We start from the raw sequence: 24593 nt of genomic DNA on the forward strand, positions 1-24593 counted from the left end.
CGGGCCCAGGCGTGCCGTGCCAGGTGGCTCGAATGGCCAACTGTACCCTCGCCACATAAAAGAGAAATACAACAAGGCCAGGACAAGTGCGACTAAGAGCCCATCTAGGAGTAAAGATCAGGTTCGATCAGGTTGCATCCAGGAGGGGAATTTTTGCATCCAGGTTCGCGCGAGTTATGTCGCGTGAGTATTTTTGCCATTTGTTGTTTCCTGGGAAGGAGCTTAATCATGGCCTTAGAATACTCTCTGATGTCAAGAGTATGCTGTGTCAGATTGCATTACAGAAGGTGGTGCAGCATGTATGGAGATTATTGGGGCAGGCTCAGAGGAAGCTAGTTCTAACCGAAGTGACTTCGAATGACATCGAAATGCACATGGAGATGTGCAGCAGCCCATATGTGTTCTGACTTCTGAGTCCATCCAAGCAACTGAAAGATAAGTATTCGGATAGTTCCAGTGCATTCTACAAGGCTACTGACAAATCCAAAGGCAGGATAAGGGAGGGCGGGGGGATTGACGAAACTGAGCATGCAGTTGACGTAAGTGATTACAGTGACTGGTTAGCTGGAGGTGAGGATAGCTTAGAAGAATAGGAAGGCATACCAAGATAGTAAAGGGTCTGATCTTGCAAAATAAGGGTTTAGGGTACTAACCCAAGGAAACAGAGCCAGGACCGCGCTTATAGCCTCCTACGCTGGTGGGCCGGCCACCAAATCAACAAGGGCGCTAAGAAAGCGCCCTTGGCATAGTAAATTAGGCCCTGTTACGTTGAGACAGCACCATCGACGTTGGTGTTTAACATGATTGGCAGATTCTGCTATCCAGCATACTGCAGCAACCTTTCCTTGCTTCGGGATACATACATGGCTATATACTCCAGAAAACTTAAATGAGACAGAGAGTGAATCCTGAAAGATACCATCAAGAATCACCTTCCGGCAGCCGGCCAGATCGCCCAAAGAGCCAAAAGCTTCACAAATACCCCACACGGCAAGGGTTCTAGCATGAAAACACCTTCCGCTTCAACAATATCTTGGGATTTCAAGATCAGCCATTCCTTAGCACAAGGCCTCATGTTCAAGGGGCTACATACACACCCCAACAATTGCAACTTGACCCATATTAACTAGAAACTAATGGTAAACCAGCCTCAGTTTGGGTTACAACATGAAATGGATCTCAAATAGACGGCCCGTTGATGCCAAGATGACCAGAAAATTTTCCCTTGCATGACGGGCAAATGTAGCCAAGAGAATCTGCTTGCTGCTCAGCAACGGTGCCAAAATGCTGGAATTGGCTGTTGCACCACACGCACACGGATTGCAGCACACCGACCATCTTCGAATAGGAGGGGCCCCAACCCAACTGGAATGGAGAAGGGCAGCTACCAAGTGGTGGTGCATAGCCTAACATCAGCGTTGGTTCGGGTACAGGTACAGCATCATGCCTGCCCATGTTCCCATACGGCGGAGCTCCAGCAGAGGCCATCCTTAGCTGCTGCTCAAAGCTAGGATACGTTGGCTGCTTGGGGCCACCAAATCCAAGTTGCAAATCACACTGTTCAGAGAATAATCAAATCTTGCTATCAGATTGTGAATGGTAAACAAACTTGATTGACATAGGAAGCAAACATTTTAAGCACTAAAAAATAGGGCATGATGAGCAAGATATTTAGCATGCCTATGACATAAAGATAATCATATGATATAGAAGTATTATGGTTCAACTACAATAAAAGCTCCATGAACATAATATATCATGCAATCTCACATATATAGGCTTCTGTGACAAGTAAAGAAGAATCTTTCTCAAGTTACATATGTTTTAGTCATCAAGTAAAGAACATATTTTTCCACCGTGCCATATGGAGAGCACAGCCCACATAATTAAAAGTGATTGATTAAAAGACCAATTGTGGAGTTTTTTTATTTTGAAAAACCATAACTAATGTGCGAAGTCCAATGGCATAATAACCCACCTAAGCAGGTTAGTTCTAGATTACTGTAGTAAAACTGTCAAACAATTATTAAAGAGAAACAATGAGGGAGTGGAGAGTCAGGGTATCCTGCCAAGTATACCTGATCTTGAAGAATCCTGCTCAGTGGAACATCTTCAACAGCACGAACCAAAGAGGTAAAGCTACCAAAATTGGTTTGCATGGACATAAACTCATCAATGTTCCCACTTGTGCCGGCTGCAGGTAGCGAGTCACAAGAAGGACCCGCACCATTGTATTGATTTTCCAAGTCACTATCAGATTTTTCCAGTGCCTCAAGCATGGAACCTTTGATATCAAAATCCAACGTGCAATGCTCATTTTGATCAGTGCGACTGGTGGAGCTAACAAAAGAACTCCTCATACCGTGGATGTCAATTTCATCAGTTGCATTACCACCAGTAAGTGTGTTTAGGTCAGATAATGAGTAGCAGCTTGCAAAATCGTTTTTCATATTAATGGCATTATTCAGCTGGGCAAGACTACTTTCCGTGATAGTACTATTGAAGATATCACTGTTATAAGCTTCAACATCAAAACCTGTTTCATTACTTGTCATGTTCTGTGAGTTCACCAAAGCTTCTTTGGCATCATTTTCACCTCTGCTGCCATAGTTCTTGATTTCAGGAGTCATTGAACAGGAAGAAGTAAAACAGTCCACATTAATTTGAGCCGCAGGGGTAGAGCCCATGGTCAAATTAGATTGATACACCATGTCATTTTTCTGGTTGACAAAATTTTCACCCTTACCAGCATTTTCTTCATTAGAGTTAGTACCAAAGCATTGGGCAATAATGGATGATCGAACAGCATCATCAGGAGCATTAGATGTTTCATAGTTTCCACCAGAAACAGGAGAGGATATTGTATCCGAACATGAATTAAGGTTTACATCCCTTATTCTGACGCCATTTTTGATCTCATCATCTTTCAAAGAAGTCATTTCACAATCCATAATCTTGTTGTCAAGAGGTTCCTCACTTTTGAAGCTTGTGGGATTGTCCACATTACTAGTTATATTGCCACCATCCACCTCCATACCAATTGAATTGAGATCAGTCTCATCCCTGGTTGCAGGATGTGGGTTACTTTCCAGCTGCTTATGAAAATCGTTTCCTTCAGGAGAACTTCCAAATTTTCCATGCCGTAGATCATAGGGCTGAGAAACTTGTTCTGCTGGTGTTATGTCAGTGCACCCCATCAGATCATTTGTGCTTTTGCTTTCAACAGGATCAGCTACAGTTGGAGAAACCTCTTTATGTACACCATAAGTTTCATCAGACCTGTTGAACTTTTGGGGATAATCTGTATTTGAAAGTTCTAAATCTTTTGAACAGTCATTCTCGTGAACATTTGTGGAGTTGCAAGTACTCAATTTGCTCTCAGCATGAACAAAAAGAGAAGCTACAGCATTGTCACATGTTCCATCATGTGTTCTATGGTCATCAGAATTGTCAACATCCCGATGATGCCCTGAGGCAGGCTCTCCAGCAGAAGGTCCTTTTTCCAGTTCAGCTGCACTAGATGTCTCCTTAAGCGAGTCCATATGATGCTCAGCGATGGTTTCTCCAGCAGCAGGTACTTTTTCCTGTTCAGGAAAGCCAGTCGTCTCCTTGGGGTCCTTACGATGCCCAGGGATGGGTTCTCCAGCAGCAGTTCCTTTTTCCTGTTCTGGAAATCCAGTCATCTCCTTACGAGGGCCCTTATGATTCATAGAGACAGGCTCTCCAGCAGAAGGTTCTTTTTCCTGTTGAGGCAACATAGTCAACTCCTGAAACCGAAATGACACTGGCTTCAAGGATGACTGAACACCTAACTGGCCTGAAACGGTCCCATCGTTTAGTTTTGCTCGACTCTGACCTTGATACTTTACATCTGCAACACCATGGCTGAAATTGCCAGGTACCTCTCCAGAGGTCTTCTGCTGAGTTTCATAATTTCCATCTATGTTGGTCCCCAGTTCACTGGATTTACTAACCCTGCGCCTTTTAGCTTTCCTTTGGTGAAACGACAACTGATGTTGCATATAGGCACCCTGATCATGAAACGTCAAACTGCATTTCCGGCACTCCTTTGGATTCACTTCTATCTGAGCTTCAACCTTCTGAAGATTTTGTAGATGGGAACCACCAGAGTGACTAAACAACGTAACCGAAGGAACTGGCACTGCAAGTTGCCTTTGCTCAATTGCGATGGTTTGCTGGTGAAGACCTGCAGACTAATCAAAAAATAGTTTTTGGGTAAACTGGAACACTCAAGCACGCAAAAATAAGGTTCATAGTCAAAAACTTACATTGACATCTAAGTCATGCACTCCTGCACTGTTAGTCTGTGTGGCAGTTGGCTTTGCCTCTGAATGTCCAAGAAGAGACATGAGATAGGAAGATACTTCTTTGCAAGTAGCAAACTGATGTCCTTTGGGGCTGAAAGTATGATACGCAATTACCGGTAAACAACGATGCTAGGAATATAACATGGCAAATGTAATCTCCTATAATGAGATCAAGAAATCTATCAAAAAGTGCATATGCTCAGGTAATGAGGAGATGAAGCACTATAAAGGCAAATCCGCAAATGCTTTAGTGGCATACTGTTCTAGACTTCTAGCAAACACTTATGTTGTGGTTAAGCTATTCATTAAACAGCTAGAAACTTACACGATCCACAACATTGAAAGGAAACACACAGACGTTTTCACCGAAAGAAAATATATTTTTCATAATTTCATGTGTCTGGTGCCACTAGCATCGATCCTGATGCGATGGTACTTCATTAATTTCGCATGTTCAGGTTTAGCCTATTTCTCAAATTTATGCAGATGATAGTTGTTCAGATATACATAGCTTGTAGCTGATAACCTGTTTTTGCATATGTTTAATCGTTTGAGCCAGGGCATGAATCTGAGGATCACACCAAGTGAGAAGCGCATTTCACACACAATTCCTATGTTCCTAATCTCAGTTTAATGTTTGCTTAGTTTACTGATCTATTGACAACTTTTCAGACCTCTCCCTGATAAAGAGTAAAACAGGAAATTTTTCTACAACAGATGAACTGTGAGGTCACCAGGATCCTTTGAAAATCATTGCATACATTCACCTCGCAAGATGTAACATTTCAAAACGAGTCATCATATGCACTCAGAAAACCTATCAACTGGCGTCTAATACAATCAAACAAGCATGCTCGGGTAGACAACAAACCTCACATAACGGCGGCAATTAATCCATGCCATGCGCTCCTTCCGCTTGAGCCCAAGCAGCAGCTTCCACCCACGGGGCAGGTGGTCAGCGAACATGCCAGCATCCACGAACTTCCTCCGACGCCTCCGGCTTCCCCATTGCCCTTCCAGAGCATTCATGAACCCCAGCAGCTCGGACTCTGATCCCAATCCTGCCGTCCGCTGCCGTAGCTCCTCCCCATATGGGTCTACCAGCCCCGCGAGCCTCGCCAGATCAACTGCCACCCCTTTTGGGTTCAACACTTCCCTATCGGGGTCCGTGGCCGCCGCTGCCGGCGGCAGCCGCAACGGCCCGGGGGGCCTTAGGGTTTCCTGTCGGGGTGGAATCGCGGACGGGACTGGGTACGAGGGGTCGTCGCGCGCGAATAGGCGTCGGAGGTGGAACACAATGAGACGGTTCTCCGAGTCCTCCTCCGCAGGGGCGACGGCGGCGGCGGCGGGGGAGGAGGCCGCGGCGGTGGCGGGGGTCAAGTTGTGGGAGATGTTGGTGGCGGGACGGTGGCGGGAGAAGGTCTGCTTGCGGGAGCCAGCGCTCTCGTTGAAGACGGCGCGGTCGATCTTCGGGGGCGGGAGGAAGTCGCCATCCCGGCGGCGGCCGCGGCGGGGGTCGACGGCGTACGGCGACGCGGCCGCGAGGGCCACGAGATCCGACTGCGACAGAACCCCGAGGTCCACGACGGCTGCCACCTCCGTCCCCATTGCCAGCGGCGCCGTCACCGGCGGCGGCTCTGAGCGGACGGGAAGGGGGATTTGGGGGTTTGGCTCAGGAGGAAGGAAGCGCAGGACTACGGGATGCGACGAGGACGATGGGGACGGGAGAAGTCAGATGTGGCAAGTGGGGTGGGATGTGGAGTGGGCCCATGATCGAGCGGTTAGAATGCCTTTAATTTTCGTGCAACATTTGATCAAACCCTGACTGAAGTACTGGACTGAACCCAGCTAGTTAGTCCCACGCGGCCGTCGACCGCCGCCGCCGCCGCCCGCGATGGCGCGCCGCCTCTTCTGCGCCACGAGAGCGCTCCTTCTTCCCTTCCCAGCTCCCGCGCCGGCGCCGGCGCCTGCCCCGATATCTTCCGCGGCGGTTGCGGAGGCGGCGGCTTCGCTCCTGCCACTGCTCCCCTGCAAGCGGCGCAAGAAGCTCCTGAAGAAGCTCAACAGCCCGCGGGTCGCGCCCATCGAGCCGGAGGCCGCGCGCCGTGTCCCGGAACTCGACGCCGTACTCGACCGCGATACGGCCTTCCGGTTCCTCCACCGCGCGCGCTCGTTCCTGGCTTCCCTCCCGCCTCCCCACCGGATCCCCCTTTCCGAGGCCGGCAAGCTGTACCGCGAGCTCGGTTTCCCCCGTGGCCGCAAAGTGGCGCGCTCCGCTGCGCGCCACCCGCTGCTGTTCCACCTCCCCGTCGTGGACTCCGTCCCGCACCTCGCGCTCACGCCGTTCATGCGCTCACTCCTCGAGGAAGAGCGCCGCATCCACGAGACGCTCCTCCCGTCGCGGGTGCGCGCAGTCCGGAAGCTCCTCATGCTCACCGCCCACCGCCGCGTGCCGCTCGCGAAGCTCCACCACTGCCGCGCGGTGCTCGGCCTCCCCGATGACTTCCGAGACCGCGTCCGCGACTTTCCGGATGACTTCCGCGTCGTCGTCGACCCCGCGGACGGCCGCCATGTCCTCGAGCTGGTGCGCTGGGACCCCGCGCTCGCCGTCAGCGCGCTGGAGCGCGACTACGTCGTGGACGAGCGCCGCGTCCGGCGCACGTTCCGCTTCGCCGTCCCGCACCGCCGGTTGATGCCGCTCGACGCGGAGGACGCTGACCGCCTCGACGCAGCGACCACATTCCCGCTGGTCTCACCGTACACCAACGGCGCGCTGCTCAAGCCATGGACGCCCGAGGCGGAGAAGTACCGCGTCGGGGTGGTGCACGAGTTCCTGAGCCTGACAGTGGAGAAGCGCGCGATGATCCACCACATAGTCGAGTTCAAGGAGGAGTTCGGGCTCACGCGGCACATGTACGAGTCGCTGAAGAAGCAGAACCGCGCGTTCTACCTCGCCGGCACGGAGATGAACTGGGCCCTGTTCCTCAGAGACGCGTATGATGAAAATGGCATACTCAAGGAGAAGGATCCCCTGGTGCTGTTCAATGAGAAACTGCAGCGCTATGCCTGCATGACCAAGATGGATTCCGGAGAGGCCATGACTGATGCTTCGGGCTTGACTGAATAGAATCAGCTTTCAGTTTGGTGGCTTGTGCCTTGTTCATCTCCTACTCGGCCATTGAACTCGGTCAGGTATACAGTTCTCGCTAGAATTACATTTTATCTTCAATGTCTATAGATTTTTCACTGTTGTTGTATTGGGAAAATTCATTTTTATACTGCCTGGTTTCATGTCTTAATCAGTTTCCCTCCTGATGAATGTTCTCTCACATTTGACAATGGTGAACAATTGTAACAGTGTTCTTGTTAATGTCATCTAAAACTGCTTTTAGAAGTAGCCAGGCTATATCCACATTTACCTGAAGTCTCCTACATTTGTTCACCAGTTACTTCAGTGTAGCTTTCAAACATACTCATCGCTTGTATTAGACATTTTGACAGGTGACATGCTCCAATTATGGTTAGTAGCCATTCTTAAGCAGAAAATGTACAAGGCATTTTCAGATCTGCTGAAAAATTCACCAATCCAACCCTTTTAGCCGAAGACTCTTTTTGCTCTATAACAAGGGCAATCGATGTGTTGTGGGTGCTGTATGCTTTACTTGTTTTGCTAAAACAAGAATTGCAGATAATTAGATAATGCATCAGAATATACAACTGTGATTAGTGTTCTGTCTTTTTTTTATCTAACATGCAGGCTAGCTGCGTATCTTTATATTAATAGGGAGGAAAAAGGCCAACCCACTCTATCACACTAGAACAGAGGGGTTGTAGTACAGGATAAGATTACAAAATCACCGGTAAAAGGTAAACAAACACAACCTCAATAAGGCTTGTTAGATTAGCCCCTTCATCCAACCTAGTCCTAGTTCCTGGAGTTTTCAGGCTCCAGCAAATTTCCATATCTTCAGTTCATCCATGAACAGGCGCTGTGCATTTTGAACCGATGGAAGAGCGCCCATCGAAGATACACCTGTTTCTTTGTTTCCATAAGGTCCAAGCTCCCAAAATAACAGCACTGTTGAAACCCTCTCTGAGATGCAGTAATCCGTTTGCTAGCTTTCCTCCACTAATCAGCAAACTTCAGCTGCTCTCGTCTTGGAACTACTCGGTCAAACCCAACAGGAGCTAACACCATGTGCCAGAATTGCCGAGGGAAAACACAAGTTGTGAGAATGTGCTGGACTGTTTCAGCTTCGTGATCACACAACACACAATTCTCAGGATGTGGGAGATCTCTCCTAGCCAATCTGTCTGCCGTCCAACATCTGTTTTTAATGGCCAGCCAAAGGAATACTTTGCATTTGGATGGTTCTCGGTCCTATAAGTGCAAATAATTCTTGTTACTAGCACTTAGCAGGTATGAAATTTGTTCAATAATTTTCATTCATCTAATTGGCTTTATATTGTCCATATCATCAACATGAAAGGCTCTGACCTCAATTCTGTTGCAGATGTCGTCATGGGAATCATTCCTAGCCCCCTTTAGAATCTGAAGATTACCCATCATGGAGAGCTGCCCCTTTGAACCATCCACATCAGGAGATCATATTGTGGTTGACTGCCAGAATACTTTACCCTCTATACTCGTGGAAATCTAATCCCATTCATCAGGGCACTTTGCACGATTGCACAGGCAAGAATAAGTTTCAGAGCATGCATTGGCAAAGCTCTGGATTCGAGAGTTCGGCCATATGCTGTTGAAGTAGGTTAAGTTCCCAGGATTATGCTGACAGCCTGGTGGGGGCTTGCCTCCATTAGTTGTCCCCTTTTTTAGGAAAGTGTGTTTTAAACCCATTCAGTAAGAAAGGTTCCTGATTATATATGGTAAAGTGATATACTCCCTCAGTTTATAAATGTATGACATTTTTATATTGACAAACGTGACAATAAAAGTTAACAGAATCATCACAATGTCGTGAAAGTACTTTTCGCAATGTATTCAGTGATATTATTTCGATATGATCAATCCAAATTCGTAAAACCAGAGAAATTTAACTGCATGTGTTAGGTCGTAGCTCTCTACTATCAGACATTGACATGTAAAGTTGCGGGGAGCCAGGCGTTGTGCTTCTTCCGAAGGAGACATCTCAGTACTAGCTAAGTGCCTCGATGATGGATGGTGAGGTGCATCAAAAGTTCTGACTGGATAACCTCTTAGATATGTTGCCTGAGGTCATCTTTATAATCAGACATAGACACGTAAAGCTGCGGGGAGCCAGGCGTCCTGCTTCTTCCAAAGGAGACATCGCAGTACTAGCTGAGTGCTTCAGCCTTCAGTGATGGATGGGCGAGTTGCATCAAATGTCAATCGGAAAAAGGTTTTCTGAAGAAGCCATTTGCGGCAAGCACGGTTAAGCAGGCCCGCTCACCAGGGATATCCACCACTGTAGCACTTTGAATTGAATACCATTTTCTAAAGAAAAATATAAAAAGAAAGGAATGAGGAAAAAAAGAAAAATATAAAAAGTATCATAAGAGAAAAAAGGAATGAGGAAAAATTAGTCCGACCTGCCGGATTCGAACCAGCGACCTAAGGATTTTTCTGCAATGACTACAGTCCTCCGCTCTACCAACTGAGCTAAGGTCGGTCTGTGCCTACATCCTGACAATTTTAATATTCATTCCCTCAACAGTCCGCAATGAGAACACCGAACGAATCTTGGAGACCTTTGGTTCGGAGTTTGGACTGCTCCTGAGCAACCGAATCGGCACCATGCCAGTATGCCACCATACACGCTTGGTTCCTCCGGCGTTGCGGCCCGAAATGACCGACAGCCTACCGTCGGTGGAGCTCCGTCCTAGCAATCCCATCGGTATGTTAGCTCTACTTTGTACCAACCCAGGTGGTGGTACCAACATACGTACTAATCGTAACGTGCCTGCGTTCCACCAGACTACCCTTCCTCCTGGCAAAAGATCCCGGGCGACCAACGTGCCATGGGGCCACCCTCGAAAAACATACGATCTGCTCCTTTTAGGCCATCCGGTAAACCTAGAACGAACTCAATTAAACACACACCCAATGCCATCCTAGTCTAGCCAATCCCATCCGTTTTTTCCCCCCAACCGAACCGGCCCCCAAGAACGAGAAGCATGTGCGTGTATGCGCTCGCACCATGCATTTACCGCGGCACAGGAGGCAGGAACGCGGAACAGTTCACTCCGATTGGACAGGTGAATCTGGTCGGCTCGCACCGCAGGGCCGGCCCCGAGCATCGAGTCCACGGCGAGATCGGTGCGTGGATCGAGGAACAGTGACCCGTTTGACGATCTCCCGTCCTCCCGAGCACGAGTTTCCAGATCAGTCTTCTTTCATCAGGACATTTTGTCCCGCTGTCCTGCTGCGTGCAGCGTGCAGCGTGCAGCGTGCGTAGGATCCTAACGGCAAGCCGGAGCTCGACATGCCGCCTCAAATGAAAAGGACACCACGTCGCGCCGCCCGGAGGGGTGGGGCGTCGTAGGCACTGGAGCGCAGGACAGACAGGTCAAGGCGCGTCGCGCCAACGGGCTGTACTTCTTGCACAGTGCAGCGACGGCGACACTTGGGCTTCTTCGATTTACCGCTTCTTCTTTTTCTGAAAATAAATACTTACCACTTCCTTGCTAAACTTTTTTTTTTACCTTAAGGAGTGAAGGTGTGCTCAACAGTATATTCTATTTGAGAACATGCAGTGGAAATAGCGTCACAAGTCACAACTGTAGTGTAGTGTAAACAAAAACTAAACACTTGCGTATGAAGTTGTAGCGCGTCTGGACTTATGCGTGGCGAGATGTGGCCACCATCCAAACAGTTTTGACCTGACCGCAGTAGTCTGCAATGTTGTTATAGTTGTCTTTTGTCTTCTTTTTTCTTTATCATGTAAGCAGTTTCTTATTTTTATCGTGTTGACAGTCTTCCAGAGCTGCATATTCATATATTTATTCAGAATTTATTCAATAAAATAGCACTTTCTCGCGCCATTCGTTAAAAGAAAAGAAAAAGGAAAAGGCGCGGCACGAGGGCATGTTCAGGGCTCACATGACCATCAGACAATGCAGCAAGTTGGGGCTCAGCAATTTTCTCTCGAGTGCCGCAAGCTCTGGCCCCTGACACCCTCTTAGTTCCTGAAAAGCTTAAGGATCAAGTCAGGCAGGCAGAGGCAGGCTTGTTCGTTCCTCGAACATGGGGGAAAGGATGCCAAATGATCAAGTTAGGCATCTGCTGATCCACATATAACAACCAGGCCAGCTGATAAAGCATTTAGCCTATCAGATTCCAGCATATCTACGAATCTATCCATGCATCGCAACCAAGTTTCTGCATCTCACTGCAGTCTCAAGAATCCTCAAACAAGAATGCAGCTATTGATTATTACCACAAAACAAAAGAAATACAGCGCAGAAATCTAATGACTTTGAGCCTAATTGGCCATTGTCTGCATGCAGATGCTAAAGCAAACAAAAGACATGTTCACCTGGTCCTGCAACGCAAGGCAGATGTGTCATAAACAAGTTACGCATTTGCATGACAGGCGGACACAGCAGCGACAACAAGCCTTTTGAGCTATGCCAGCCTCATTCTAACCTCCCAATCCTACCAAATCATAGCCTAACCCATGCACGTATACCCCTGCCAGGCCCCCACCATGAGGTGAGAGGCCAAGGCCACATGGACTACACATGGAAATACCTGGAGCACTGCATTGCAAGCAAATGTTTTACACCTGGCTTTGGTAGCAACAAAAGGTACAGAAATAGTTGGGAAAGTTATGAGAAACAGTTGGAAGGATAGGCCGCCTTTCCCATTTAAAGGCACTGTCATCCTTTCTGCAGCGTGCAGTCCCATGACAAGCTTCCACACATAGACACAAGCAACCCCTTGCAAAGTTCCTAGCCTCACGCAATTCAACCCCTCTGCATTGCCTGCCCTGTGACGATGGTTAGCTGTTGAGAGGAGAGGGAGGGGGAGAGAGGCTTTGGTGCTCTTCTCAGATTTGGATGTTGGATTGTCGGGTGTTCAGTGTTCTGAAGAAGCATTAGCGTGTGTGTTCCTTCGGTTGTTTTGTTGTCTTTGGCTTCTTTTTCTGTGTCTCTCCACTCCTGTGTTATGGAATCCTCCCAGATTACTGTGGATGATGGTGAAGAGTGCAACAGTAATGAATCCGGATGGACAATGTACCTGGGCTCCCCGGTGAGTAGTGATGATGCCAAATCCAATGAAACCGAAGGAAGTAATGTTGGTAGTGTCTGCAGCAATGGTACAAGCAAACCCGACGCAGATTATGATGATGGAGATTATGATTCCTTGGCTTCTGATGCTTCCACAGGACCAGCTCAAGTGAAGATGCGTAATGGCAAAGAAAAGAAAGATCATGACAAAAATGACAGTATCAGAGATGAGCATGGTAACGTTAAGCAAGAGGAGATGCATACCAAGCTCCCAACCAGCTGCGACAAAAAGCCAGGCAAGATGAAGAAAGGAGAAGATAAGACCACTAGAAGAAGCCACAACAAGAGACGTAGTTCGTCAAGAACAGGCTTCTTTTGGTAAACACTGTAATATCCTATTAGGATGTCTCTCAACCACTATCATCTAGCTAATATCCTTGTAGAAGCATGGGGAATGCAAGGCTTTTGGAAGCTTGGGCACATATTGTACCCCTTAGATATTCTTAATTGTCATCCTCCTAGTATCATATTAAAAAATGCATGTATTTATATAGATATTAACTGATAACTCTATGTCCAGATATACTTCACAGGCTGTTCTCTATTTGTGCTTGCTTTCTACTGTTCCTAGTATGTGTAGAGTTTGAAATGTCTGTATGTGGTTGCAAAGGGACAATTTTGCTCTGAGAGGAAGAGAGAGATAAGAATACAATCTATAAAAGCGAGAAATATTATTTTTTAATAGAAGGCGAGAAATATTCATATTGCCAATGAACCATTTACACAAGACCTCAATTGTCACAATCTTTTTGGCCGTTTAACATATGCATTAAACAATTTTCAATAGTCCTGAGAAAGAGCAATTACAAAATCTACAGTACGAACATCTAATATACAAATCAGCATAAGGAAACATACATATGTGGTACAAGAGCCTCTAGCTGTCACCTGATGTGTACAAAATCAACTATTCTTTGCATCTGCAAGTGCTCTAAAGCAGCCCTGGCGTCGATTGAAGCACCTCCTTCCCTACACTTGATGTGGAGGTAATTAGATCAGCAACAGTACTATCATCTCTAAAATAGAACAAGAAAGCCATAGTAAGGGGAATGGTAATCTGTTGACACACTTGGTTGAACTCATAGATACAAGGTGAAGTAAATGGTATAACTAAACCACTCTCGGATGAAAGATGGAAACCAGACCGACATTTTATGGACATACAACAAATTTACAATGTCAAGTGTCATGATAGTTGATAGATGCTAGCTAGTTCATGATCACTCTGCTCAAAGTGTGTGCCTACTGCCTAGTTGCATACGGCTTCCTAAGGAATACTTGAACATACAGAATTCAATCAAAAAGGAATCTTTATACAGCAAAGTTATCCAGAGAGGATCATCTGAATAGTCTCTGAAAAAAATGAATCTAGAGATATCACAGTCCTCAACTGGTAGGCAGGACCTGTGAAGCTCCTCAGGTTCAACCTTCAGTGGATGTCAAGTCATGAGCTTTCACCCTGAATCATTCGCTTGAGAACAGATCACAAGAAAGACAGATCAACGCAACATCACAACCTACTAGCTTAGTTTGTGAAATTTTTCAGAAACTGCAACCATATGAACACATTTGGCAGCTGCTAAAGCCTAAATTTCAAGATCGGTGAGATGGTTTAAAATCCCCAGGCAATATGAGTAGAGATTCTAATGCAAGGCAGCACAATACACACTCAATACGCTTGGGAGAGAGTGGTTAACATTAATGAATGACCTCATGCTTCCCATCTACAGTTTAGAAACATAAACGCGCGTGCATTGTCCAGCTCCACACAGAATTAACCAAAGGTAGCGCAGGCAAATTGGTACCGCAACCCAGCATAGTGGCCACGAAATGAACCCAATCAGATCGAGGTGACGCGCGTGAATGACTAGAATGTACCCCGAGGTTGCGGCGGGGCAGCGGCCGGCGGCTAGGACGCCGCGGCGGGCTTGGAGTGGTGGAGGAACGCGGCGGAGCAGAGCACGGTGGTGACGAGGGCGAAGAAGCCAAGCGCGACCGCCAGCGACATCCCGGCCACCGCCAGATCCAGCGCCAGCTGCGCGCCATGGAACACCACGCCCAGCGGCATCCTCCTCCCCTTCCTGCCTCCCGTCGTCCTGCTCTAGCATTCGGTGGGGGACCCCCTGCGCGCTCCTCTCGCTCGAGCCTGCGTCTATCTCATCGCGCCCCTACAAGGAGGGATGGATGGGCGGTGTGGTGGAAGAGAAGCGGCGAGTGACACGCGGAGCTGCGAGAGGGCGGAAGGGGAGGCGGCGACGCGACCACCTTAAGCTGGACGGCTGGACCTGCGCGAGACGAGACGCACGCCCGTGTCCGTGTCGCTTCTCTTGCGAGTCGTGAGGTGAGCCCGTGGCGAGTGGCGACGCATCTGAGACCGAGAGGCGAGAGCGGAGGGGGAGAGGGAAGCAGGACCTGCGGGCGACCGAAAGCAGACGAAGTGACGAATCGAGAAAGGCATTCAGCGGCTACATTCTGGCCTGGATGAACCTCGGCCATTCAGCGGCTTGCGGGAACCAGCCCATTTTCGCCGAAATTCTGAAGGTGGACTCTCGAATTTCTCATCCCTTTATCCCCGGAAAAAACTTTTTCATTTTGGTGCCGGAGATTTTGACTGTTTGGAGCACAGAAATAATCTAAAATTCCTATGGACATAAGTTCATTCATTACGAAAGGGAAAATATAAGGCGCCTAGAAATGATGTTTTGCAACAGGCCAACAGCAGTTCAGTCAACTTGGGTGCAAATACCAGGCGGCAAATGGGGGGAAACCAGGGGGTTCATACTACTCGACATGATATTTTTTTTTTTGGCGAGGAACTCGACATGATACATATTATTCGTGGAATCATGGAACGAAGGTTCATAAGTGATGTCATGTTGGATTGCTATTCGAACAGCCTAGAAAGTGAACAAAAAGGCTGTCAGAAGACAACTACTGAAGCACCAGTATATAATGTACAGCAAAGACCAACTAGTAAGCGATAATATGTCTATTAGTATACCCTCATGCCTCTCCATCCTTCTCTAATTTACCTCTGTCAGACCAAGTTATAACATCCAAAATACCCAGAACAAGTTGTTTTGAGGTGCAACAGCCCAGCTTCCAGTTACGGTTGAGTTATAACCCCTCTTATTTATCTGTCACTGCCACATGATGCAATCTTCGTCACCATCAAATATGTTCCAACAAATTCTGCAAAATGCTCCTGATACAATTAGCAGCGGTTAGAGCTAGATGAATAACAGGTAAGCAACCTATCAAGTAATGTTGGCCTAGAAGCTGTTCACCCAGAAGCCTCAAAAAGGTGCAACAGGCCAACAGACCAGCCCCTCGCAGAACAAATTGATAAACCACTGCATGTTTCATGACCAAGCTTCAAGATGGGTGGTGATGAACAAGCAGACAGGTCCAATCATGGTGTTTAGGTAAAAGGAAGTCCACCTACTGGATGCTTTCCAGCAAAAGAAAACATGACTTAGTAATCATGCCTAGCAGAGAGATTCATTTGGTTCTGCCTATCACTAGATTGGGACAATGACTCCGTTCCGCCTCCATTAGTTTGCTGAATGGGTGGTTAAGTGGATTCCTTATCCTGATACTTGGAAATAGGGTTTCCTTCCCCAAGATTGGGGGACTTCCTAGGGGCTTATATGTGGTCTCCTGTTAGCATCGTACGAGGATGCCAGCCTCCTTGCCCAAAGACTCTCCTCTGGTGACCAAGATATGGTGGCACCCATTATCGCACACCATCTCAGGTTCAGTAAAGCTGTTGCAAGAAACTCTTCACCTGCTTCGAATGCCCTTATGATTCTCAGTTCAGCATCTGGCTCTTCACTGAGGATTAGATCTTCAAAAGCAGTTATTTTCTCGCTACGGATGCTGACATCCTCAGATATCATTCTCATGCTGAGTACTTGCAATGCCTCAATTGCAGTATTGTAAAGTTCATGTTCCTCATACACGCAAAATGTGTACCAGAGTGTTGATGGATCAGGTTGGATTTTTGCTCGATGTATACACTCCACAATATATTCAATGACATGAATTTGACCCTGCGAAGAATGTTCAAAAAATGAGCTAAACTTCAAAGATCATTTTAGCTGGGGAAGAGAAATAGATCATTCTTATAACAAACATACTTTATAATATGCATGTGAGAGTACTGTATTGAACATCTGTATATCAGGCTCAATTCCTTCAGTTATGCATATATCAAGCAGATCCAGAGCCCCCTCAAAATCGTCTTTTGCTAATGCAACCTATCATATCAAGAAAAATAGACATGAGACCAAGTAAATGAACCTGCAAAAGTCAACTCAACTAACAAGTAATCAGTAGTATAATAAATCTAAAGGGGTGTGTGATGGTCTTATGCTTAGCCAGATTTACCTTCAGGAGAGATGTATAGGTCACGACAGTTGGATGGAAGCCATCTTGGAGCATCAAAGACAGCAATGCACTAGCTGATTTGAAACATGGCAACCATTTGCAGCACTCTATCATGGTAGTATAAATTGAAATATCGGTTGGAAGGCTGCATGATCTCATGATTTTAAAAATCCTTATTGCTTTGTGACTCTACAAACAGAAAAACATGGATCAAATTTGATAGTATGCCAAGTTCAATATCTGCTAAGTGTAATCATGCAATGAATTTTCAGTTTGGCACCAAACCAGCATGAACCATTTCCTGTACAAAAGAACTGATGATGTAGTTTATGAAGTGCTGTAGCATACTTCAAATTTTCAGCTACAAACTCAAAGTGTGAACTTAAGAAAAGAAAAGATAAATGTGCTATAAAATTCGTAACACAGAATTAATTTGAACCTGAAATTTTGTAAATAAGAGTAAAGCGAGTGAATCTTGAATCCTTTAGAACTTTTTAGTGTTAATTTCACGCCCAATTCAAAAGTAATTGCATAACACCATGACTACAACTTAAAGGGTGGTTGCATTTGAGATCTCCCCATCTACTTCATCGAGATCAAATGAGCGAAGAATGAAAGAATCAAAATATCTGTTATGACCATATTTACATCCTATTACAAACAAAGGAGAGAAGAATTCATCATTATGTCACATCAGAACAAACTTAACAGATTGTTGACACATACTTCCTTGGCTTGAACAAGAGCATGCAACACAACGCTGTAGAGATCGCTCTTCTGATAAGGATTTATGTTCCATAAGATATTTTCAGCTACATTCAGGTACCTCAGCATTTCCTCTATCATCCCCTCAGCTCCAAAAGCTCGTATCTGAAATAGAATCATAAGAACATTAAGAGTGCAAAGGATTTGTCATGTTAAGAAGCACTGAAGATGGGAATGACAAGTGAAATCACAACCAAAACCACAATTTTTTACAGATGGCTTTTTGATGATAACTGGTGATCCAATGAGTAAACTTTTAGAGACAATTACTTTCTATTCATCTGTACAACGTGTATTCCTTTTCTTTAGGAAAGTTTTTGACCAACAAATACTTCAATAATGCATAATATATGTCATTGATGTCATTAGATTCATACATATGATTTTGAATTTGTATCACATAAACGACATAGTGATGGAGTAATTGTTGGCCAAAACCTTGTCCTAACAAGACAAAATAAACCTTGTAATATCAAACAGAGTAGAAAAGGTTTTGGTGTTATGACAGAGGTCTCAGGTTATAATATTCAGAGACTTTTGACAGACAAGAATGATATGCCCTGTTCAGGTTAATTAAGATAGTGCTTCCAATTACCGTAAATTGTAATGAATGAACCACTGAAAATATTAGTGGATTTGGTGCCTTGAAATAATAAAGATGTCACAGGGAATTCTTGATAGAAAATAAAGATACTCAAATCATGATGTGGACAAAGTGAAAAAAAGCCAAAGAATGGCATAGGTTTCTAAAAGTGTTCCCCACTTTAGCAGAAAAGGCCACATTGAGTATCCCAAATCCAAGATACTCATGTGAATGTTTCTCGAATTTGTAACAATAGTAAAAAAACGACACTTTTTGTTCCTTATAAACCAGACCCAGACAGAATACAAAGATTTATATATTAAATGGAAAGCAGGCTTACTAAGTTCTTCATAGACACAAAACTGTGTTGGATTTCATTATTTAGCATGTCCATCTCAATGATGCTTATCCTTTTGGAAACCTCAACATGAGAGAGCACATTTCCGTCTTCATAAGGAACATTGATATTGCCAAACAGAGAAAACAAAAGCTCATACGTCCTGAGAGTTGCCTTCATGTTCACATGTTTCATTTTAGCTAATATGCGCACAGCTCTTTCTGGTTCATTCTGCAAAAATTTTGAAGAGGATTATTTCATGCTTCATATTAACGAAACAGAACCTTTAATCTGACAGACTGGTGCAGTGAAAGATACGGAAAACTATTTTTTGTCGACATGATGTAGAGCATCAAGCATTCCAAGACAGCAGGGCGCACAGAAACCCAATATCCTAAAATCTAAGTCCAAAGTAAATGCATTACCATAATCTCACATCCAGAAAGCAAAGCATTAACGGCACGTATATGCTTTGGTCGTATCTCTGAAATTCTTTCCAAAGAATCCTCAGCCAAATCCAACTGTAAATTTTTGCTATAACCCTCTGAGAGAGCAGCAAGTGTATCATTGTAAGGTTTAATGCCCCTTCTCTCCATCACTTCAACCTGAAAAACATATGAATCTAAGATATGTACAAGAAAATAATGCTATCTCCGAACCAAAATTGATAGTCATAGGATGTGTGGAGTCAAAACTTACATAAAAGTACTTAAATTTGTCCCATGAAAAAGATATTGATAAATTTTTCGTGAAAAGTGCTACTACATTATGGTTTTATTGTCGATAACACAAATTTGGTAACAGTTAGAAATGTGCATTGGAGATGGTATCGATATCTTAAACAAGTAAAACAGACCAGAACTAGAGGTAGTAATAGTACAGGTACAGTTCAATTTTGCATAGAGTTTTTGAAGAAAGTATTTTATTCTTAACATCGCAGTACTCTTAACAATAATCAGTAGTCTAAATTCTACTTTCACGAAAATCAGAGCGATGCACCGCATTGCTTTGATAAAAAATAAAAAAATGGCATGTGTTATCATCATGTTATTGAGATGCCCTTTCAAGTAACTGGAACATAAACAGCAAGTTACTGGTAGCAGACCACTTTCATGGCATATGCAACTCCTTTGCCAGCTATCAGAGTCTTGACAAACCCGTCATACGTAAATTTTGATGGCCGCAATCGAAGCTTTTGCATCTGGAGAGAAAAATTAAATTACCAACACAGTCTGTGAGCATATGGGAATCTTTCAGTTAAAATGATTTCACCATTAAACTAACTGAAAACTGCAGTCCTTACCTTTTATGCTAATAACATTGGAAAAACTTATGAAAATGGCGCTAAAATGCACGATCACATGTTACAAACTAGAATTTTAAATCAAATCTCTCTGCAGGACCAAAATTAATGGCAGAGTAATGGTTCGTATAAAAATAGATTTCATCATCTATGTTAGTGACAATCTTTGCAGGTGAAATCAAACATAAATTAGAAAAACAAAGGTCCAGTAAACATGACTGAGATCTTCTGTTAAAGAAATGGCACCCCTCCTATTCTAAGATCAAATGCAGTGCGGCAGATGAAACAAATCAAGTTAGAAATCTAATTGTTAACACACTGCACATTTACCATTCAGAAGAAAGAAATTCTTAAAGTTTCAGAGAAATGTTCAAAGTAAAAGTTCAACACAAAGATTGCATGGTAATGATACAGATTACACAGTCAAGAAGTATACATTTGTTACCTCTAGAAATAACTGCTCAGCTAACTGACAGTTGTTAAATTGTACGCATGCATGCATAAGATCGTTGAACGACCATCTTAAAATTCTCCTTACTGCACTTCCCACAAATCTCAATGTATCTGGAACACTCCCATTCTCTAGTCCAACCTTATCAGCAAGATCATTGCCTGGAACAAAACTGAAACGAAATAAGTTTATATATCTCATTGGGATGAGTAATCTAATATGGCGGATGGTGTATGCAGATGGAACGCAGATCAGACCTTCAGATAATACATCAGCTTTCAATTGAACAATATCAAATGACTGAGTTTTCTCCTCAAATAACTCAGGCTGAACATCAGCTGAATTTTTGCCAGTAGCCAGCTTCCCTTGAGATGGTTGCAGATTACAGTCTGGTAACAATTTGAGATCTTCAGATTCACTCAAAGCAAGTACAGGAATGTCTAATCTTGATGATTGGTATCTTCTTTTACAAGACAACCTCAGATGGTCAGAGCTTTGTGCAGCAGTGGCTACCATATGCTGCAAGATGTGATATGCAGATTGGAGGTCACCAAACGTGGTTAAAGCCCTCAAAAATTTCCTTTGCATAATAATGCTTGGGCTATAATACCTAGTGCAGTCCTTCCAAATATCATAAACTGCAGGCAGATTTCCCTGTAACACTGCAATCTAAAACATATCAAAAACAATAAGCAAAGCTGTCACAATATTAGATCAAAATGAATAAATGACGTGAGCCGAGAATGTAACAGTCAAGCTGAAAAAATAAAATAAGCAAGCTGTCACAACATCAGTTACAAACAATGAGAGAATTAGTATGTCTTGCAACCACCACATCACACAAATATGTGGTAAGGGCTATTATATAAATGAAATATAACATTGCATGAGATGAAAGGAATGTCCTTACATGATGCGAGAAGAACAAAACATAAGATCCACAAAGTAAAATGGCGGTTGACTTTTTCTCAAGAGAAAACTAAATTTGATCAACAACATTACTAAGAAAAGAAAGTGAGAAACAAAATATGGATTTGCAGTCATGTATGGTGATTTATTCAGGAGGAGGTTCAATTCACACAGACAAAACAATGTGCCAAAAGGGAACAGCCTAGGCAGCGACATGTTAATTTTGAAAAGAAAAAAAAAAGGGACCAAACAGGAAGCTTTATAATGAACTAGGCATGAATACAGGCTTGCAACTACAACAGACAAGTCAGGTGAGTTGATATTAAATGCGCATATAAAAAAAGAAATTTAAGAACAGCAATATTGAACATTTCTTCTACAAACCTTCAAAAGCTCACAGTATGTTATTTCAGACTTCCCCAGAAGATAATTTTGCATTGTCTCTAGACAGCATTCAGCATCCTTCAGATTTGCACTACTTCCACAGGAATTTAGAAAGATATTAAAAAATGGCAAAGTGGCATGAGTGCTTTCTTTCTCCCCTAGAAGAGTCAGCCAGTGAAGTGCCTATATAGGAAAGAAGATTCTAAACTTGCAGATTGCACGTAGCTGAAGTATTCAATAAGCTGATAAGTATATAGCAAATATGAAAGAAAAGGTGAATTCCACTCAATCACCCGGCACAACTTGTAAAGTAGAAAAAAAATAAGTAATCAACTTAATCAAATCCAATGGAATTATCATCGAAATAACACATTAAAAGTCAACGGTTCATTAAATGTGCAAACAAGCATACATGCATCAATCTTTTATTTCGAACAGAAATATAGTTGTAGTGTACTTATTTTTTCCATAAACCTGCCTCTGTGCCTCATACTTGTTTGCTAATTTTATGGAATAGTTGCGTTAGCAGAACATACAACACTTTCTCCAATTCACCACTCTCCTATAAATATAAATTATATAATGCATAAAACAATGCCTGCGCTATCAGTGAACATGCAAACATTTGCAGACATACCTGTCCACAAAAGGGTCACAACTACAGCAACAGCAACAACAAAGCCTTTTAGTCCCAAGCAAGTTGGGGTAGGATAGTGTGCTAGACTGGACAAGGCACAAGTATAACGGACCCACTCCAATCAGTACCAAGAACCTGGGTCAGTTATCTACGTTCCACCAATAATGACATCTGGAGTTAGCCAGTATCACAAGGAAATGGAAAGTTTACTGCGGTCTCTTCTATCCTTAAAAGAGAATATACTATGCTACTACCATTGCTGTTAGTTTGAGAAATGAGAAGTATTGCATACCTCCTTCGAGCATCCTCCCCTGCTCAGGGCGCGAATGACATATCTGTAGATACCCTTACTCATGCCAATAGCCTTCTCCTCCATGAGTTCCAAAGTTTCCATAACAAACTAGAAATATTGGAAAACACCGATGGAGTACTAGTCAAAACGAATGTATTAAACCTTAAGCTCTTGTAAAAAAAATTTAAAAAAACATCTAACAGTAACTTTACCAAAGGATCAGGTGCTTCTGCGCAATACTCCAGTATATAAGAAAAATCATCTTTAGTCAATGCCCAATCAGTGTTTTGAAAGTTCGAAAGAATCATTGATGCCCGCTGCCGATCACCTCTACGGAGAGCATTGACAATGTCTGCTTGCACAGATCTGACCAAACTAGTCTTCCATGTAAAATTATCATATTCTGCAATCATCATAGCACTGCTTACATATTGATGTGCACAAAATTCACACAGTAACTCTGCTAATTATGGGAACCATTCAGATCAGCCAGACAAGGTGATAAGCCAAGTCAGGAAGCATGGTACAAGTGAAACTTGCTGCAGGAGAAGGACAATCATAGAAACAACAGGAAGTAAGCCAAGCCTCAAAGAACTAAAAACTCGTACAATACGTAGGCAACTACAAGGCATTTACCCATAGCACGAAGTTGATCTGATCGCACCATTTCCAGGTTAATAGCATAAAAACATGGCAAAACATGCCAACCATAGTGCGCAGAAACAACAGCTACAGGCCTACAACATTCCGTGCAAAACAATAGCAAAAACAAAATGACTAAAAATACGCTTACCATTAGAACAAGTTGGGGAGTCTTCAGAATGAACTCCACTTGCCACATTCGCCTGCGCCTGCAGGAACTCCGTAGCATTAGCATCTAAAGCACACGCCCATGCACGAAACAACACGGAGGGTACAGAGAGAAATTCTGCGTATTACGAGTGGGGATTTGAATGCCGCCGAGGAGTTGGTGCAACGGCGAGCAGCCCTCGATCTGAATGACGCAGAAATGAACATGACTGTGAGAACAGAAGGGTACAACATGACCCGCCCGAATCATTCATTCCTTGTATAGTTCGCTTACAGTATCCTCTGCATCGCAGGCGGCGACGAGTTGGAGCGCGCGCGCGCCTTTCAGCACGAGGAGGGGGGGGCGCCCGCCGGGCGGGGCGACGATCTCTGGGCTGGCCGCCGCTCAAATCGAGGTCGCGCGGAGGACGCGTGGGAGGTGGGACGCGGACGAGAGCGAGGCCGGCGGCGGCGGGCGCCACGGCGGAGGGCGGAAGGGTTTTCGGAGAGGGGCAAAGCCGCAAAGGGAGGCTGTTGCGGGCTGTGGCCTCGCGGGCGGGTTGCCGTGAGCTCGGCCTTGCTCGAATCTGGGCCGTGCGTAAAGAGAACTTCTGTGATGCATGTCCAATAATCTGGACAATTTTAATGTAGACGAACGTACTGTACGTATATGGAGTAATAATACAGGGCACGTTTAGTTCCCACCCCGTAAACGCAAAAAAGCCGTAAACGCAAAATTTTTAAAGAAATCTTAAATGAAGTCTATTTACAAAACTTTTTGCATGGATGGGCTGTAAATCGCGAGACGAATCTAATGAGCCTACTTAATCCATATTTTGCAACAGTGATGCTACAGTAACCATCCGCTAATTATTGCTTAATCATGGATTAATTAGCATCATTAGATTCGTCTCGCGATTTACAACCCATCTGTGCAAAAAGTTTTGTAAATAGACTTCATTTAGTACATCAAATTAGCAAGATTTCTTTGCAAAAAGTTTTTTGCGTTTACACCTACGGGAACTAAACAGGCCTACAATTCTACGAAGCGTGATGTCATCATTAGAAAAAATAAAGTGGTCATAAAACTAGGATTCTCACGTCTTGGGGGTAAAACGACACAGGTTTCAGCAAAGAGCAGCATACCAAAATAAT

General features: G+C 44.4%; 3 protein-coding genes and 1 non-coding gene across 12 annotated transcripts; 1 reads left to right on the forward strand and 3 right to left on the reverse strand.

Annotated features, from left to right (window-relative positions):
- Positions 1-971: 971 nt before the first annotated feature.
- On the reverse strand, positions 972-5936 carry LOC112879921. The gene is made up of 4 exons (XM_025944354.1): positions 5200-5936; positions 4290-4419; positions 2079-4214; positions 972-1557 (listed from the first exon to the last, which is right to left on the reverse strand). The coding sequence occupies exons 1-4, from the start codon at positions 5934-5936 to the stop codon at positions 1180-1182; spliced, it is 3381 nt and encodes a 1126-aa protein (XP_025800139.1). The 3' UTR covers positions 972-1179.
- Positions 5937-6040: 104 nt separating this feature from the next.
- Positions 6041-9296, forward strand: LOC112879922 (protein WHAT'S THIS FACTOR 1). Of its 8 annotated transcripts, XM_025944361.1 has the most exons (4): positions 6041-7520; positions 8086-8195; positions 8315-8748; positions 8843-9296. In XM_025944361.1, the coding sequence occupies exon 1, from the start codon at positions 6223-6225 to the stop codon at positions 7453-7455; it is 1233 nt and encodes a 410-aa protein (XP_025800146.1). In that variant the 5' UTR covers positions 6041-6222; the 3' UTR covers positions 7456-7520; positions 8086-8195; positions 8315-8748; positions 8843-9296. The 8 variants fall into 8 exon arrangements, with proteins under 8 accessions (XP_025800146.1, XP_025800145.1, XP_025800147.1 ...); XM_025944360.1 differs by having other exon boundaries at positions 8086-8748; XM_025944362.1 differs by lacking the exon at positions 8086-8195 and having other exon boundaries at positions 8433-8748.
- A 597-nt stretch (positions 9297-9893) lies between these two features.
- Positions 9894-9979, reverse strand: TRNAY-GUA. The gene is given in 2 exon segments: positions 9894-9929; positions 9943-9979. It is a non-coding gene; the product is annotated as a tRNA-Tyr (tRNA).
- A 5405-nt stretch (positions 9980-15384) lies between these two features.
- On the reverse strand, positions 15385-24013 carry LOC112880274 (pentatricopeptide repeat-containing protein At1g76280). Of its 2 annotated transcripts, XM_025944812.1 has the most exons (15): positions 23734-24011; positions 23589-23643; positions 23443-23500; positions 22862-23052; positions 22650-22757; positions 21721-21903; positions 20685-21096; positions 20422-20588; positions 19779-19874; positions 19099-19278; positions 18677-18904; positions 17715-17858; positions 16989-17177; positions 16739-16858; positions 15385-16651 (listed from the first exon to the last, which is right to left on the reverse strand). In XM_025944812.1, the coding sequence occupies exons 1-15, from the start codon at positions 23745-23747 to the stop codon at positions 16238-16240; spliced, it is 2559 nt and encodes an 852-aa protein (XP_025800597.1). In that variant the 5' UTR covers positions 23748-24011; the 3' UTR covers positions 15385-16237. The 2 variants fall into 2 exon arrangements, with proteins under 2 accessions (XP_025800597.1, XP_025800598.1); XM_025944813.1 differs by lacking the exon at positions 18677-18904 and having other exon boundaries at positions 23734-24013.
- Between the last annotated feature and the right edge of the window lie 580 nt (positions 24014-24593).

Source organism: Panicum hallii, chromosome 2, assembly GCF_002211085.1.
Source record: "Panicum hallii strain FIL2 chromosome 2, PHallii_v3.1, whole genome shotgun sequence".
In the NCBI taxonomy this organism is placed as follows: domain Eukaryota; kingdom Viridiplantae; phylum Streptophyta; class Magnoliopsida; order Poales; family Poaceae; genus Panicum; species Panicum hallii.

Bases quoted from the DNA above. Each gene is read 5' to 3' on its own strand.
- LOC112879921 (XM_025944354.1), bottom strand. From the start codon at position 5,936: ATGGGGACGGAGGTGGCAGCCGTCGTGGACCTCGGGGTTCTGTCGCAG. The intron at 4,215-4,289 runs GTAAGTTTTTGA...TTTTTTGATTAG, and splicing joins TGCATGACTTAGATGTCAAT to TCTGCAGGTCTTCACCAGCA. The intron at 1,558-2,078 runs GTATACTTGGCA...TTCTCTGAACAG, and splicing joins GCAGGATTCTTCAAGATCAG to TGTGATTTGCAACTTGGATT.
- LOC112879922 (XM_025944360.1), top strand. From the start codon at position 6,223: ATGGCGCGCCGCCTCTTCTGCGCCACGAGAGCGCTCCTTCTTCCCTTC.
- LOC112880274 (XM_025944812.1), bottom strand. The intron at 21,097-21,720 runs GTTTGTAGAAGA...GATATGTTTTAG, and splicing joins CATACTGTGAGCTTTTGAAG to ATTGCAGTGTTACAGGGAAA. The intron at 19,279-19,778 runs GTCTGCTACCAG...TATGTTTTTCAG, and splicing joins TTGCATATGCCATGAAAGTG to GTTGAAGTGATGGAGAGAAG.